The 18271-nt window shown below is 42.0% G+C and overlaps 1 protein-coding gene across 1 annotated transcript in view; it reads right to left on the bottom strand.

The window, feature by feature from the left end:
- The window catches only part of LOC147254433 (chloride channel protein 2-like), a 192478-nt gene extending 175106 nt beyond the window's left edge, over window positions 1-17372 (bottom strand). Inside the window, exons 1-2 of the mRNA XM_086216066.1 lie at window positions 17046-17372; window positions 16842-16947 (exon numbers count right to left, since the gene is read on the bottom strand). Of these exons, the coding sequence (XP_086072192.1) occupies window positions 16842-16844 (3 nt within the window). The 5' untranslated portion in view covers window positions 16845-16947; window positions 17046-17372. The remainder of the gene's footprint in view (window positions 1-16841; window positions 16948-17045) is intronic.
- Between the last annotated feature and the right edge of the window lie 899 nt (window positions 17373-18271).

The following is an 18271-nucleotide window of genomic DNA, read 5'->3' as shown; positions in this document are numbered from 1 at the left end:
ACTAGGCCATTTTGAACAGTACTTCTAAAAGTATCAGTCAGTTTTTGTCTGTGTACATAATCAGGTGTCTCTAGACGGCCTCTCCTGGCTCTAGCTATATCTATGCCGTCCACACTGCCTGCGAGCAAGAACACTCAGACACTATTTTAGTGTCAGCGCATGCTCTGGTTAAAGGCTTTACCCACATGCTTGAATTCTCCTACCCAGGCAAAGTATTGCCTCACCAGGGTCTTGCATTCCTCATTGTCAGAGTTCAGTTTTTGAAAGTTGTAGGACTCGTTGTCCATTTGCAAGTCTTCACATATAGGGAAAGCCAGATCCTGATGTCTGAGCCATCAGATTCCAGAGATGCTGTTGTCGTTGTTGGTGCCAGACAAGAGGAACTTGAACCTTGAATGCACACGCAAATATATCTTTAAATTATAAACTCTATGGTATATATACCACTATAGCGATTACTACACAATGTGGGTTACAAGGGCCGAAGGGTACTTTCATATTTTCCTTGTTTAGTTTGGTTTTATCTACGCTGAAGTGTTTGTCCTCTTGGTGCAGTTCATTTGGGCAGTTGTAAGCCACAGCAGCCATTTTGGTATGTTCCTGCAGGCTGAACACAGGTAGATAAGACTAAAGTATCTTTGAAGGACAGACACTGATTCCTGTTTTGTCATATATAATAGAGCACCACAGTGATGAGTTGTTTTTTGTTTGTTTTTCCTTTGTGGACCAAACCTGAAGCATTATCATGGGTTGCCGCCACCAAAACCTATGTTTTATATTGATTTTGTAGTTTTGCAGAAAGGAAGGTCTGTGATGTCACGATGTGTGACGACTACGACAACTTTGTTTGACTGCAATTTTAACAACTGCCATTTTTTTAGGACAGAAACACTTCAAAATTCCCAAGTGTAGTAGTTACTAGCATATTTTTGCTACATTTGTCTTAATCTCAGTATTAACCAATAAGAAGTAGATCGATACGTGAACAGTCTTCTCACTAAATTTGTATTCTTTTACTCACAAAAATGTGTGTCACTACTTTAGATTCTGTTTCAATACAATATTAAAGGAACAGTATTTAACTTGAATACAAATTTTGGCTACTCTACTCAGCCCTGTGTACTAGCCCAGATGCCAGAACTTCTCCCTGCTTTTACTGTCTTGTATGTCAAGTGTGTCCCAGACCATTCAACAGAGGTAAGGTGGTTTGTCATGACACGTTTGGGTAAACTTAAAATTTTCTGTGTGAGAAAAACTCAACCAAGAAGAAATTGTTCATAATTTAAAAAAATATGATTACTTATTAGAGTAGATGAACTATGGGAGTGAAACACCTTAACTCTGCAACTAAGGTCCATTCACACCAACTAATTCCCACAATCAACCTGCTGGCTGCAACAACTTCAGTCACTTCAATCTTTGTGAATTGAAAAGGTGCAATACAGAAGCATACATTAGACTTCTTACTGAGTCATTTTGAAGACTTTTGTGTTACAGGACCCCTGGGATCTAATACAGGTGAGAATTAATAATTCAGAACATGAGCAGGAAGTAGCCAGCAGCAGGATGACCATATGGAGGTTCTGGATGACTTTAGCACAGCGTCTGGTTGATGCCAATTCAGAAAAGTGTACAGGTGGAAATAAAGATTCCACATTCAATCGAGAAGCCCTAGTTAGTTCATTCATGTCTGTACTGTCAGCAGGACAGAAATGACTTAAAAATAGAGAATATATTTTATAATATATCAGAAAGACTTTCTGGGAAGAAAGGACAAATTCACCCTAGTGCCCTTTGGTGGTGAGAGATATCTTCACACAGACACCCTTAGGCATATGAGTTGCACCATACTTTCAAATCTGAGCTGCAGCAGAGCCGAAAGACCTGAAACATCCTGTTACTGTGGGTTTGGAATGTCCAAGTTGCACCAGTCTGTGTGTTATAGACATTTGTAGACAAGGGACACATGCCTGATACTTGAGTCAAAATATAAATACTGATGTTCAAATATTACTACACCACAAGTGAAAATTGCTGTTATTTTTGTTTTACTTGGGATAAAGTACTGGAGTAATATAAAAGTATGCTTTCTTACAAATTTTCTTTTCAAGTTTTTACTGAGTATAATGCAACAGCCCTGCAAAAACACGAGTAGAATGTTTGTTCCTCAGCATCCACAGGACATTTTCTGTGTTTTACAGGCATATTGCATATACATATTGATGTCGTTAGGAGCTGGTAACAGATGCATTGCAGAGGTACTTGAATATGTGATCAGTTTCTAAGCACAGCTTGAAATCTCTCTATGATATTTTCATGAAATCATTTTATTCGTAACACAGGCTTTTTGAATGCTGCTTTACAGTGTTTTCAAGCAATGTTTGTACATATTTGTATGCCACATTCCCTCTGATATCAAACAGGACGGATGTTTAAGAAATCAGCTGCATTACTAGAACAGATCTCCTCCCTATTCATTTGTTTTTCCTTCTTCATCGAATCCTATGACTATTAACACTACTAATATACTATTAATATATGAGGGCATTTTAACACAAAAATGAAACTACTTGAATACACACAGTTTCATTACCAGATGTTTAGAACTGTTAGCATTTCTGAAAATGCCTGTCACATATCTAAAACAAAAGCGTGTTTGCAGAAGATGTGTGTGTGTGTGTGTGTGTGTGCGTATATATATATATATAACAAGTCCAGCTCCTTTGTCCCATCTCCACCTAGTAAAATAGCTGTCTTATGACTCAGTCTTTCCAATAAAAAAAGGAGTCTTATACAATATTGTCCTACTGTCTCTACAAATCCTCAAAATAATCCCCAAAATGCAGCTTCTGTCCACTAAAATAGACAAGAGTAGAGTATCTGTGAAGGACTGAACTGGATGTCTGTCTTGTCATATATAACGGATGAGGATGGGGTGTTTTTGTGGGCCAGAATTGACATTGGTTCCTTCAACCAAAAACCTTTGTTTTATATTGGATTTTGCAGCAGAAAATAAGCTCTTCAACACCAGTTTAAAATGTTCTGCCCAGCATGAAAACAACTTTGAAGATTTTTGAAGCCTTAATGTGATTAAGTGCAAAGCTACTGTTGTGTGATCAATGAACTGCATAATGGACACACAACATCAGTGTCACCACAGTTAGCTTTCCATGTTTTCATGAATGTTTAATGACCATGTCAACCTTGATTAGCTGCAAGTTAGCAACTACCATTTTGTGAGACACAGCAACATAAGATTTAACTCATCCTTTTTTTTCAGGCATCTTTTATATATATATATATATATATATATATATATATATATATATATATATATATATATATATATATATATATAAATATATTGAACAGCATCTTAAAAATCAATCAGTGATACTTCACCCAGAAATGTATATTTTGTGAAAATTGGGAAAATGCTGAGCCAGTTATATATTAAACTTTATGCTAATAGTGACCTACAGCTCCCTTACAGTACTGCAGAGCATGACCAGCTCGTGTATTCAGATGAACGAAGTTGCTCACACTTGTCTGCAGCACTACCTACTGAAAAGGTTTTAGGATTATTTTTTTTTAGTTCAATTCACATCGTTTACTATACTTTACACTGAATGCAAAACGAAAAAACATGCATTACACTATACCATGCTGGCCGCAAGTTGCCATTAGCCTCTGGCTAAATATACATGACTGGCTCTTTCGGCACACGTTCAAAAGTCACTATTTTGTTTTATTCTGATTTGTGAATTATTCCTGCTCTACTCTGTTAGACTACTCCAAGGGCCTATGGTATTATTGAATACTTTGAACAGAGGAACTCCGCAGAAAACACCTTTCAGTCCCCAATGAAGCCAAAAAAGATGAGTCCAAGACATGTTTTATGAACAATCTCCATGCCTGTGAGGGTTATCGTGCAACACTATCGCCCCAAATTATCCATCACAACCATGTTTTACATGCATTTCACCGATGGTAATCAATTGCACGTATTCATATAAGAACACTGACTCTCATTCATTAATGTATATGAGAGGAGGAGCCATGTTTACTACAGAAATGATTAATGCCATACAGAATAAATCAGAAGCAACTGTGATTTAAGAGCTCATCATTCGAACTGAGAGCCACCAATTATGTGAGCCTTGACTACTTTAAGTGAAGCAGTATATTATAATACAACCTGCAATGGAAATTTGGTCATAAAGCATGTTGCTATTCTGTATCACGATGTAATTCCGACACAGTGCGAACATTGTGGGTCTTTGAAGTGAAACAGATTATTTCTGAGCAGATGTGAGTCATATTTTTATTTATACTCCAACAACGATGGGCTGAGTAACAAGCAGAGTCATATAGTTAGATGAATGAGGGCCACTGTCTTTTAAAGAACCTTGAGAATCAATTGCAGGCTACATCGATGTAAACAATAAAAAATGTTTGCCATCATCATGTGCTCTGCTTTTGCTCATGTTCATCCCTTCATTACAATGCTAACCACAACCCAAACATAGGCCACAGAATCAACCATCAGCTCTAGTAGTTTTCTGACTGATACAGCAATTCAAAATTTTCTATTTTCTTTTTGGGTCATTCTAGACATCACGGGAGAACTTGGAGACAAGCCTCAGACAGCGGGTGATCTGTATCAAATGCGAGCACAACAATAAATCTAGTGCTGTGTGTAAACACACACAATGACTTCTCTGATGTTTGATTTGAATTTCACAATCATTTGCACTGGTAGTAAAACGATCCAACTCTGGGATCAGTTGTGTAAGTTTTGCAAAACCACAAAAACATTAAGTCAACCCCATAACAACTCAAGAAGGGGCAATCAAGAACAATTCTGTGAAACCCAAATTAAGCTTTTTTTTGTCTCCTGTTGATGATACACATATGCTTAATGTAAAAGAGAAACTATGGTTCAGACAAATGAACTATTGGTTCAGTACACCAATTTTTTTCTTTTTCACATCTTTGACGGATATTTTGTGTTCTTTGTTTAACTTCCAGTTGTTGCGCTCCCAGTAAGCTTTTAACACTTGTTTCTCGTTGTGTAATTAGCTAATGGTTATTCACCTTCATCAGTCAAGTTCAACTGTTAATTTTCTCGCTTAATTGCTCACTTGTGAGTCTGCTCAGTTGTCCTAAGCCTAGTTATGTTGGCTAAAAATTGCTTTCTTAATTTTGGTTTGTGACAGTGGTTATAACTTGTTGCCCCCCCCTTCTCTCTCTCTCTCTCTCTGGAGTGCTCAACAGCACGGATGGTTTCCATCCATCCATCCATTTTCTTCCACTTTTTCCTATTAAGGGTCGCGGGGTGCTGGAGCCTATCCCAGCGGCTTTCGGGCGAGAGGCGGGGTTCACCCTGGACAGGTCACCAGTCCATCACAGGGCCAGCACATATAGAGAGACAACCATTCATGCTCACAGTCATACCTACAGTCAATTTAGAGTATCAATCAGCCTCATCCCCAATTGCATGGCTCTGGACGGTGGGAAGAAACCGGAGTACCAGAGAGAACCCACGCAGGCACAGGGAGAACATGCAAACTCCACACAGAAAGATCCCATGCCCAAGCCAGGACTCGAACCCAGAACCTTCTTGCTTTGACGCGACAGTGCTAACCACTGCACCACTGTGCCACCTCATTGATGTTTTATATGTTAAAATACATTAGAAGTAAGAAAGATTAGTTTTCCTAGTATTTAGAAGGGGTGGGTTCCATACCATATTTTACATAAAAGTGCTACAGCTGTCAAGTGAACATACAAATAGGTATCTTTAGCACACAGACATTAAGGGACACAACCATTTTATGAAAATAGATGGTCATCGTCATCCTCCTTCGCTTATACGGTTGGTCTGGGTCACGGGGGCTGCAGCCTCAGCAAGGAAGCCCAGACTATCCTCTCCCCAGCAAGGTCCACAAGCTCTTCCAGGGAAATCCCGAGGCGTTCCCAGGCCAGTCGGGAGATACAATCCCTCCAGCATGTCCTGAGTCAGCCTGGAGGCCTCCTCCAGGCTGGGCATGCCCACTCATTGCCCACGTGACCGTTGAAGTCCCCCAGTAGGACAATGGAGTCCCCAGTTGGGGCACCATCCAGCACTCTTCCCAAGGACTCCAAAAAGGGTGAGTATTCTGAACTGCTGTTTGGCGCATAAGCGCAGACAACAGTCAGGTCCTGTTCCCCGACCCAAAGGCGCAGAGAAGCAACCATTTTGTCCACCAGGATAAACCCCAACGTAGGCAGAGAGTCTGAAGGCTATCAAAAAGCCCACCCAGGCCCTCCGCCTCTTACCTGGAACTACTCCAGTGAAGGAGAGAGTCCAACCCCTCTTAAGGACTTGGGTACCGGACCCGGAGCTATGTGTTGAGGTAAGGCCAACAATATATAGCTGGTAATGCTCAACCTCTTCCACCAGCTCCGGCTCCTTCCCCACCAGAGAGGTAACGTTCCAAAGGAAATATATTAACAGTATATAATAACAGTTACCCTTAAATATTATTCAAACATCCACAGAATTTTTAGAACGGTGCAGGACAAAAAAATTAATTTACCCCCCCCCCCCCAAAAAAGGATTTATTGGGGTGAAAAATGATTAGAATTTGTTTTACCCAGGTCCAAAATTTTCCAATATATACATTCCAGCAAGTTAACTGGCAAACCGTAAGGCATCACTGAGCCAACAGCATAAACACATTGATATCATGTGTTATCTATAGACCCTTTCACACTGCACCAAAAACATGGGTAAACACAGGTGTTTGGGCACTCTGAAATGGTCGACTCGGCATTTCAACCCACGGCCACAAACCTTTCAAGTGACCCGGGTGTTTAGCGGCTCTGCTCGGCTCTGCTCAGCTCACCTGCAGCGTGAAAAAGGCAACCCAGGTTGTCTCAGGTTTCACACAACCGTTCTGTCGCATTCTGATTTTGTCACTGTGCCGCCTGTCAGGCTGTCATTGTGGAAGCTCCAGAAAAATAAATAAATAGATTAAAACAAAATGGGCTGGAAGAGCTGCTCACTCATCTCTCAATAAAGTTTTGGCCTCTGCCATAAGATCAGTCTTCCTGTTGATGCCCCCGAGACTCTATATCACTCCTTTTTTTCAAACAATTTACATGTGTATGAACCCTAACGTGAACTGCGCAAGTGCAACTGTGTTTATAAACAAGTTGTATAGCGATCTTGCACATCTTTTTTATCGATCATGGCAGCGCACTGGCAAGATCGCGAGCTGCTCATCATACGCGGTGAAGAGGAGATCCGGCGGCAGATTTCTGGAACTGTAAGGGGACACAGGGATTTATGGGAACATCATCGGCATTTTGAGACACAGCGCGCTTTTATGTGTAATGATGATGTTGTCAGTGCGATGACGAACGAGAGAGAAAAACACAGGCATGCAGCCCTCACAGCAGGAGCGCAGACCCGCATCTGCTTGAAGCTTGAATGGGCCCTAATGCCGAGCAAACACGGTTACCAAAACCCTCTTTGACCCGCGTGTTTCAGTGTGAAAAGGGTATATGTGTCATCACTGACTTTTGAGCTCAGGAGTGGCCAGGTGTTGTATTTATCAATGAAATGGCTGAGAAACATAAGGGTCCATTCTGTTATCCATGTTAAATTCTGATGAACCAACAAAGGACCAAGTCAAGGGTCAATATTGGCTCAGAGGTTTGATGGTAGTCTAATCTTAAAGTCCAAAAGGGGCTGAAGAGCTATGCTGAGGTCATCACTTTACTGCTGGACGAGTAAGCTAGCGTTTGCTAACTAACAATAGCAATTGCTCAAAATAGCAACTTTAGCCTCTGACAGGTTCATGTTGTAAATGTTAGTGTGTGACAACATCACAACGAGATCAACCACCTGAATAGTCAGTCTTATTACTGCTATGCCAACTCTGGCCACGTGGTTAGTTTTGTCAGAGTTTGAATCCAGTAGAATAGATAAGAGCAGCAAGAGTGTGGGAGAAAACTACTGACAGGGAGGTGCATATGTTGTCCATTACACCTTCAAATACCAGCAATATGTATTTAGCTTGATGCTGTTGGCTCCTGACTTCCAGCAGCAAAACTGTCCAAAACATGTTAACAAACTCTAAAGAGCATCATCGAGCATAATCCAGATCTTCTTTATCCTGCCAGAAATGCTCAGTAATCCAAAACACTTCTTGGAACTAAAAATAAACTAACTCTAATTTCTGGCTCAGTGTTCTGCACAGAAGCACTGAACAGGACGATTTATATTTGGTTTGTGATTAGGCCCGTCCATCCAGCCATCCATCCATCCATCCATCCTTTTTCTATCGCTTATCCTGTTAAGGGTCGCACCAAAAACGCAGGTGAACACTGGTGTTTGGGCACTCTGAAATGGTCGACTCGGCATTTCGACCCGCGTCCACCGACCCTCCAAGCGACTGGGGTGTTTAGCGGCTCGCCTCAGCTCTGCTCGGCTTGCCTGCAGTGTGACAAAGGCAACCCGCTTTGTCTCAGGTTTCAGGTGGGGTGCGCTGCGAGAGCTGCTCACTCCTCTCTCATTAAAGTTTTGGCCTCTGCCATGAGATCAGTCTTCCTGTTGATGCCCCTGAAACTCTATTTCACTCCTTTTTTTCAAACAATTTACATGTGTATGATCTTACCTGAATTAATCTATGTCATGCTAGGGAACTCCCACCAACTGGGGAACCCTAACGTGAACTGCGCAAGTGCAACTGCGTTTATAAACAAGTTGTATAGTGATCTTGCACATCTTTTTTATCGATCATGGCAGCGCACTGGCAAGATCGTGAAGTCCGCCAGCTGTTACTCATACGTGGTGAAGAGGAGATCCAGTGGCAGATTTCTGGAACCGTACGGGACACGGTGATTTATGGGAACGTCACTGTCATTTTGAGACACGGTGCACTTTTTTGTGTAATGATGATATTGTCAGACCCGCGTCTGCTGGAAGCTTGAATGGGACCTAATGCCGAGCAAATGCGGGTACAAAAACCCACTTTGGTCCGCGTGTTTCAATGTGAAAGGGGTAATATAGACAGACAACCATTCACACTCACAGCCATTCCTACGGTCAATGTATGTAATATAATGTATCCAATTAGCCTAGTCCCCATTTGCATGTCGTTGGACTGTGGGAGGAAGCTGGAGGACCCACGCAGGCACAGGGAGAACATGCAAACTCCACACAGAAAGATCCTGTACCTGAGCCGGGGCTCGAACCTGGAACCGTCAACAGTGCTAACCACTGCCACCGTAGGCCCATACAGACCATTCGAAATTCTTGTCAAACTCAAGGAAGGAGACAGCCAGAAATGTTGTCTCAACATCAGTAAATCAACAAAAATATCAGTAAAATTGGGATGGCCCCCTCATCTTTAAGTCAATGGTTGGTTCCACTACAAAAAATAGGTTCACCATACCACACCTGAGACATTGAAGCATCGTGTCTTAATATCAGCAGTTGCTAACAGTAGCTAAATGACAACAATGCTTGGGAGCATCAGTGAGGACAGCAGCAATGGAAACAGCTGGTATGTCAGATGAGTTCCCTCCTCACTATCTTAAAATAGAGGTTTCCATCTCCTGGTTGTGCATTTAATCTTTTTTGAAAGGGCAAAAACACCTCATGTGAAGCAGCCATAAATCCTTAGGTGCGAAACTGAAGGAGTTCATCAACCTTTCCTTATGGGACACTTCAAAATGCACAATGCAAAACGTGAAGAAAAACCCTGCCTACATGACCATATTTTTCTCTCCAGTTTGTTTACACATAAGCAGCCAGATAATTTACGGGTAGCTGTCCACCTGCAGGAATAAATGGCATACATCACTAGAGAATCTCTGTCTCATCCTGACTTTAATACACAACAGCCTGAGGACACACACACACACACACACACACACACACACACACACACACACACACACACACACAGAGCAGCAGCAGCACCACCACCAGAACAGCTTGAGGTGGATATTTTCTGTATGATTCTTTTGGTACAGACTCTATTAACTTTCACTGTGACACTGCAAACCAGTAGCACCTCAGGGTGCACATCTCCTACCTATACCCTAAAGGACAGTATTATTCCACCACCTGTTCCTATATTTTCCTCAGCAGAGGCTCTAACTGTCAAGTCTATACTGAAAAACATAAATGCTAACAGTTTTTTTTTTGTTTGTTTGTTTTTTTTGCTTTATTGGTTGCAGAGAATAAATCCCCCTGCAAATCTCCTGGGCTGGATGTGTTCGATGTTGAGGTTCGCAGAGCTTTCTCTCTCTCTCTCTCTCTCTCTCTCTCTCTCTCTCTCTCTCTCTCTCTCTCACACTCACTCTCTTTCTTTCACACACAAACACACACTGTCTCTCTCTCTCTCTCTCTCTCTCACACACACACACACACTGTCTCTCTCTCTCTCTCTCTTTTCTGTCACCAGCTTGGCAGCATATATACAATAACACATTCATGCAATGTGTTGTGTAATCTATTGTGTATCATTTTGTAAAAAGTGTTGACTTAAAAACTATTCATTTTCTCTGTTTAAGAGCTTTTATCATGTGTATATTTGTTTAATTTCAATTGAAGGGCATGTTTTTGTTATCCATCTTCACACTACTGATCAGCTTTCAAAAACGTTAAAGAATGTTCAGGAGCACGACACCTTTTTTGTTGTTGTTGTTGCTGTTGTTGTTGTTGTTGTTGTTGTTGCGGAAATTCAATGATTTGCCATCCTCCCCCGAAGCACACAAGAGGGTAGATACGCAACAGTTTTGTGGTCTTGTGGCCAACTAGGACATTTGCAGTTCATTAAAATATACAGGTTATAAAAAAGTGAGACAATTCTGCAAAGTATTATAAACATATTATCTGTTGTATTCGAATATATTGTATTGTGCTAATTGAACTGGGAAGAGTAGAAGAAAATCATTACTTGGCAGTGGAAATTAATATTGTAACTTGTTGGCACAAGCACTTCTTCGATGACAAAATTCTGCTTATTAGAAAGAAAATTCATCTCCTCCTGCCATCAGCTGACAGCACAGCGCCTATAACCCCAGAAACCACAGAGGCAGCTGTAGGACCAGACATACACTTTGACAGTTTTTCTCCCATCAGCCTTCATGAGCTTAGTTAAATAATTTCCTCCTCTAAACCGTCCACCGGTCTCTGTTATCTGGGTACATCCCACAGTCCTTTAAAGTGGCAGTAATTAGACCCCTTCTAAAAAACAAAACAAAACAAAAAACCCACCCTGGATCCAGGAGTTTTGGCCAAATATAGACCAATATCAAATCTTCCTTTTCTCTCCAAAATTCTGGAGAAAGCAGTTGCTAAATACCCTAGTGACTTTCTCCACAGCAACAGCTTATTAGAGGATATCCGGTCAGGTTTCAGGGTTCATCATAGCACAGAAACAGCACTAGTCAGAGTTAAAGTTACCATTGACCACCATATCCTTCTACAGAGACTGGAACATGTCATTGACATTAAAGGAACCACACTTAACTGGTTTAGGTCATATTTACTAGGTCATACATACTAGGTCAATCTCAGTTCATACTCACTAATGATAATCCCTCTGAAACCACTGCAGTCACATATGGTGTTCCACAAGGCTCTGTGCTTGGACCAGTCCTCTTCACCCTATACCTGCTTCCTCTAGGTCACAATTAATTTCACTGCTATGCAGACGATACACAGCTGTACTTATCAATGCATCCACATGAAAAAAATCAGTTGACTAAACTGGAGGCCTGTCTGAAGGAGATAAAAACATGGATTGACCTATAATTTCCTTTTATTAAACTCTGACAAAACTGAAGTTATTTTGCTGGGCCCAAAACACCTTAGAAACACCCCATCTGATGAGATAGGTACCCTGGATGGCATCACCCTGGCCCCCAGCACTACCCTAAGGAACCTGGTGGTGATCTTTGATCAGGATCTGTCCTTTAACTCCCACATTAAACAAATGTCAAGGACTGCTTTCTTTCATTTACGTAGCATCGCTAAGATCAGACACATACTGTCTCATAAAGATGCAGAAAAACTAGTCCATGTTTTTGTCACTTCCTGGCTGGATTACTGCAATTGCCTCCTATCAGGCTGCACCAGTAGATGTCTCTCCTGTACTGGCCTCTCTGCATTGGCTTCCTGTCAAATTCAGAATAGAATTCAAAATTCTCCTTCTAACATACAAAGTCCTCAACAGTCAGGCACCTTCATATTTGACAGAGCTCATAGTCCCCTATTATCCAGCTAGAACCCTTCGCTGACAGGATGCAGGGTTACTGGTGGTTCCTAGAGTTTCTAAAAGTAGAATGGGAGCCAGAGCCTTCAACTATCAAGCCGCCCTCCTGTGGAACCGTCTCCCAGTCTCGGTCCAGGATGCAGACACCCTCTCTACCTTTAAGAGCAGACTTCAGACCTTCCTTTTTGATCAGGCTTATAGTTGGGCTGCTTAGGCTGGCCCTTAGATATGCTGCTATAGGCTTAGACTGCCGGGGATCTCCCATGGTGCACTGGGCTTCTCTCTCTTCCTCTCTTTCCTCTCTGTCCTCCTGTATGTGTCATACATAAATCACAGTCATACGTGTTACTAACTCATCTTCTTCTCCAGAGTCTTCATGTTCCCAACTTCCCAGATCCCAGGTCCTGCTGGAGGAGGCTACAGTCCTGAAGAGGCTCAAGCTGCCACCCTTAGCACCACCTGCTCACAACCCCATTTCTCCATCAGTCTCTTTCCGTTTCTCTCCTTCTGATTAAGTGCTGGGTCATGTGGTGGTATGCAATCATGTATCAACAAAAGAAACTGTCAAGATTGTAACTCACCTGCCTTGAAAACCATGCAAATCACTGTAAATAAAAAGTGTGACACTTTTGTCTTTAATTTTTAAAAACAATCATGGCTGTCCATGTTTTTTTCTTCGTGTGTACTGGTAATTTGTTACTCTACACATTCCACTGTAGATTGCATTACATAATAGCCCATTACAATGTTACATTAAGCCTTACATGTTCCGATGTATCAGCACAAAGTTCAGCAGCAGTTAGTTTTCGCCCTAGGCTTGATTACACTCTAACTGCATGTAATTTCTTCATCTCCCTTCTTTGTTTTTGTATGAATTTTGTGCTAATAAATAAAAAGAAGTCTGACAATATTATATCATTAATCGGAAGATTGACCAAATTATCAAACAACTGAGCAGATAGTGACGTTTCCTTTCTGGACATTCTCATTTACAGACGAGGGAATGCATGCTGATTTTAGAGTATTTACATGGAAATGGTCACTATTACAGAAACAAAATTAAAATGTAGAAGATCTGCAATTATTAAGAGCTGCCACTTGAAGCATTTTTTTTTAAATCTTCACAAAATTAATTTTCTCGATGCCATGATATCATGCTATGAGTGACTTTTTGTGTTCCAAGCTTACAACTGTTTCTCCTCAACATGTCATTATCGCAACATCAGAGTCTCATTAACAGAAACTGTAATTTGCATAGCATCATCTAAGTTGTTCCCCGGCTATTTTGCGAACAATCAAGGGAAATGATTATCAGCGCTAATTGAACAGGAATGTTATTGGGATTGCGCACCACACACACACACACACACACACACACACACACACACACACACACACACAGAGCGCAACATGAAATTAAGACGATTAAAGCTTCATTTCTAAAGCTCCACCTACAAACTGAACTCCATTATAAAAGCTTTTCCTTCAATTTTGTTCATTTGAGGAATATTGGAAGGAGGCGGGTTATTTGATAACCTCTGCATGCCTTATTTCAACATTTAGTCTTGCAACACACACACACACACACACACACACACACACACACATGCTCAACCTCTCAATCCATCAAAGAAGGAGCAAGATTTACAGATCAATATTAAACACTGGGGGCTACCCAACCCCTCCCTGACACTCCATCCCCTTCTTGCCTCCACACTACAGCACATCTTCTGTCTGATACAGTCCCTCAAGTGGTGAACTTTAAAGTAAATCCCATTACATGCCCTCCGCAGCACGTCCCCCAGTGCTCTCTGTATTTATTTCATGTTAGACATCTCTATCAGTCTTGCAGATGTGCCGGACTGATTTGTGCTCAAAAAAAGTCCTCCAGCAAGCAGCTCTTCACCGGCTTAGTTCCTGCCACGCCTAATTGTTTCACACTTCAGCATTAATAGAATGTGTCTAAAGAGCCCAAGAGGAGAAATGTAGTTTTATGGTGGAGTGGAGAAAGTCTCTGTTCAGCATATATTCTCCCATGAGCCTATAGCTTCAGAAGACAGGATAGAATTGATCAATGAAGACAAATAAAAGCCATTCAACCATGACTTTATATCTGCGGAGAGGATAAGAAATGTCCCAAAGTGCAAAATGAGGAATTTTCAAGCAGTAATACAGAAGAAAATGTCATGACAAAATTGTTCTTTGGCACAATGGTGCTGGAGTCCAAAGATATATCAGCTGCTTGGAGAATTAATGAAGTATATTATAAGTAAAGTTCAGGAACAAGACCTCGCCTCCTCTTGTTCAGCCACCACACAGGCCTCACTAATTCAACCACCTGTAGCTAAGTGGTCTCATCACTCCCAGTGGAATAATTGCAGAACTATCACTGTGTACTGTACCTAAAAACGGTCCAAAAAAATAGCTGCTTGGTGGCAGGGCATAGTTTAGATTTCACAACAGTGTGTGTGTGTGTGTGTGTGTGTGTGTGTGTGTGTGTGTGTGTGTGTGGATAAGGATAAGGATAAGTCATCTGTAATACCTTCCTCATGATCAGATGCCAACACTTCATAAGCCTATTAGTTGAAAACAGATAATTATGCATCCCATCAGTTTCTCAAAGTATTATTTGCACAAATATCTGGTATGATTTCATTCTGCAACAGTGCAGAAAATATAGACTTCGTTATCATCTCCTAGTCCCATATGTTTCCCGTATTAGTAGCATAAAAATGATGGATATCTGTACCACTCCTCTTCATTATTTTGAATCTAAGATTAGTAAACAGTGGAAAGAACTCACTCTCTACTGGTTCACCTTAGCTTATCAACAGCTGGTGATGCTAAAAGCTACGAACTCTATGCAAATGTTCCAAACATGGTCACGTCCATCATTACACACTTGACAGCTCTTTTTTTCATATACTGAAAGTAAGACAGTACCCTAAACTTAGGTACTACATTAGCCAGTGGCACTTATCAATCACCAGTCCCCACGAGCTTGCTGTTGTATCACGAACAGGGTCAAAGACCTCAGAGATAGTTTGATCCACATTAGGGGGGGCGGGGTGAAATTAATCGTGTCTCTCTCTGAACTGGAGACAGCGTTGAAACCTTTTGAAAGGAAGTTGTGTACTCTTGAGCAAGTATGAAATCCTTTTTTGCCATTTCTTTTCATTCAGAAGGTCCTTTTTTTGGTCTCTTGATATTATGTGCAATATGTTTGCTGTATGTATATGTATCTGTCAATACAACTGACAGTTTGTGTCAGAGAACCATCTGGGAAATCCTCTGTAGAATTTTTTTGGAAAAGAGCAGGCTAACTGTCACAGTTATCGGTACAGTTAATAACATCAGTTATTCAGATCAGTTAACATACGTAGAGCCTGAAGTCAGCCACTAAGTTTTATCGAGGCATTCTTTACTGTTCTTTAAAAAGGGAATGCTCTCCAAATCGAACCGAATTGATGCTACAGCAGCATCTAGGCTTGCCTCTTCAGGAGTCACAACTGTTGTTTTGAACCAGCAGTCTCACTGTTGTCGCTCATAAACCACACAACTATCCCTCAAAGCTACTCACTTTTGATGAGAACACTAGCACATACCTTGAAGCCCCATCTTGTGTGGATCAAGCTGCCTCACAAGGTAAATCTACTCCAGAACCTTTGTCAAAATGAAAGGATGTCAATATGTTACTGTGGTCTGCCTACCTGGATGCTACAGGTCAATCTGACTTCAGAGAAGGGCAGTATGGGTAACATAGGAAAGCAACTGATTAAAGATGGAGGTAAGTGAGGGACAGGAAAGCAAAAATAAAAAACAAAACAAAACAGGATGCTGTAATATTTGGAAAATCATGGAGGATGATTTAATCCTTGGAGGGATGCTCCTCAAGGACCACAGTGGCTCTAGGCCCCCTAGTGGGACAATCCAGACACAGGCACAGTCCTCGTGTTGTCATTTATTGTACTTTACTATGATCCAGGATGTGTGGAGTGTGGGTTGGCTCCATGCCAGCAACATAAAAGCAACTTGTTGCCTCTGTCCAATTCAGCATTACAGTGTGTGTGTGTGTGTGTGTGTGTGTGTGTCTGTGTCTGTGTCTGTGTGTTTGTGAGTGTGAGTGTGTTTGTGAGTGTGAGTGTGAGTGTGTCTGTGTTTATGCGGTCACCATAATTAGAGGACTTTTTTCCCCATTTCCAGAAAGAATCAGGCACATGATCTCTCAGCCATCAAAACATCACTGCTAATAGTCTGGAGCCACTTAAAGAACTGTCTTGTGATTAGTGAGGCCGAAACTGATGTGCAGATATTTATCTGCTGAGGAAGGGAACCGTGACCACTGCACTAAACTGGGGCTCCTTTGAATAAATGCATTTGTGTGTGCGTGTGTGTGTGTGTGTGTGTGAGAGAGAGAGAGAGAGAGAGAGAGAGAGAGAGATGATGAAGTTCGCTGAGAGGCGATGTAAAGCTGTTAAGGGTGGATGAAAGGCAGCTACTTGCACACACAGACACACAGACAGAGACACAGACACACACGCAAAGCCACATGCATCAACTCACCATCCTGCTTGGGGCCCCAGGGTAGCAGTGCGTCCAGTAAATCCCAAGAAGACGTCCTGAAGCAGTGGTGAGCGCTCAGTCACCTGCAACTCTCCATCTTCAAATCCTGCAAGTTCAAAGACAAACTTTCATCGCAACAGCTCATCCTCAACAACTTGACTGCTGCTGCTACTGCTGTTGGCATGTCAGACTGTGGCCACCAACCTAGTCTGGATCCTGATGTTTCACGCCACCTCCAGGAACAGGCTGGAAGGGAATCCTATTGGTTGTAGCAGCCCAACTTCCAAGACGCATTTAATATCCTGGAGCACACCCTCTCTGAAATCCGTCCAGATTTGTTTCAGAATGACACAAGTGAGTGCGTGACTGCGCGCAGTGCGTCTCTGCCTTCACTGCGCTATTTCAAATAAAGCAATAAACCAGTGAAAGGATGCTGCTTAGCTCAGACATTCAACAGCCGGTCCTCAGCGCCGCTCCACTGTAGCAATGCAGGTTGCTGTCATGAACACAACCTCCCGGTCTCTCCACCCTGTCGCTGCTCCAGATATGCAGAATCGGAGACGGGCGCCCGCTGCCTGGTGGACTGGACGACACTGAGGTTCGGTTGGAGTAGGGTTGGGGGGGGGGGGGGGTGAGGGGGCGCACTTCTACTGGGGAGGAAGGGAACGCATGGAGCTAGAGAGGAGAGGGAGGAGGCTACCTGTGAAAGCGGAGTTGTCGGGCTTTCACCAGTTCGGATCATGTGTCCGTAGTTACGCCCCCGCAACTGTTTGGGCTTCTCATGGGTGTAGCAGAAACAACTGATTGGGATTCAGGTGAGGGCGGTGGAGGGTTGCGCATCTTAGATGCTTGGGGCACAGGCGCAGGTTGGGGGAAGGATATGAAACATCTGTCTTACATGCGCGTCAAATGATGTGGAGAATTTCTCAGAGACCGGGGATCTTCACACTTTCATAAATACAACAAATAATAAATAATAAACATAATAGCGAAAAGAGAATACAACCAGAATTCATCACTAGACGACAATTAAAATAAAAAAAAACACAAAAAAAAGAGTAACAGCACAATAAGTAAGGAAACTTGTGTTTGGTTGATTATTTTTTGTTGGAACAGTGCTTCTTGGAAATAAATCTACAATTGGAAAGCCTGTTTATTTCCCTTTTAACTGTTGCCACATTTGTAAGGGACATCCATTTGAGGGATGAGCAGCAGAGCTGAGTATGTGGGTTGCGCCCATGTAAAATTGGCCAAATCTTCTCTGACAATGCCAGACAGCTTATTTGGCCATTGACTCTTGTTTGGTGTGTGATGGATTGGTTAATTGAAGTTTGAAGAAACAAAACATATTGACAACTTAACAATTTATCCATTTAACAAACAGGAGCCTCAGTAGTGTGTGAAAGAACCATACTCAGCCACAACAGCCT

This window comes from Aulostomus chinensis, chromosome 10, assembly GCF_037954235.1.
Source record: "Aulostomus chinensis isolate RoL2024-O1b breed Wild chromosome 10, RoL_Achi_v1.0, whole genome shotgun sequence".
NCBI lineage: Eukaryota > Metazoa > Chordata > Actinopteri > Syngnathiformes > Aulostomidae > Aulostomus > Aulostomus chinensis.
This window is presented reverse-complemented; position numbering and strand designations above follow the sequence as displayed.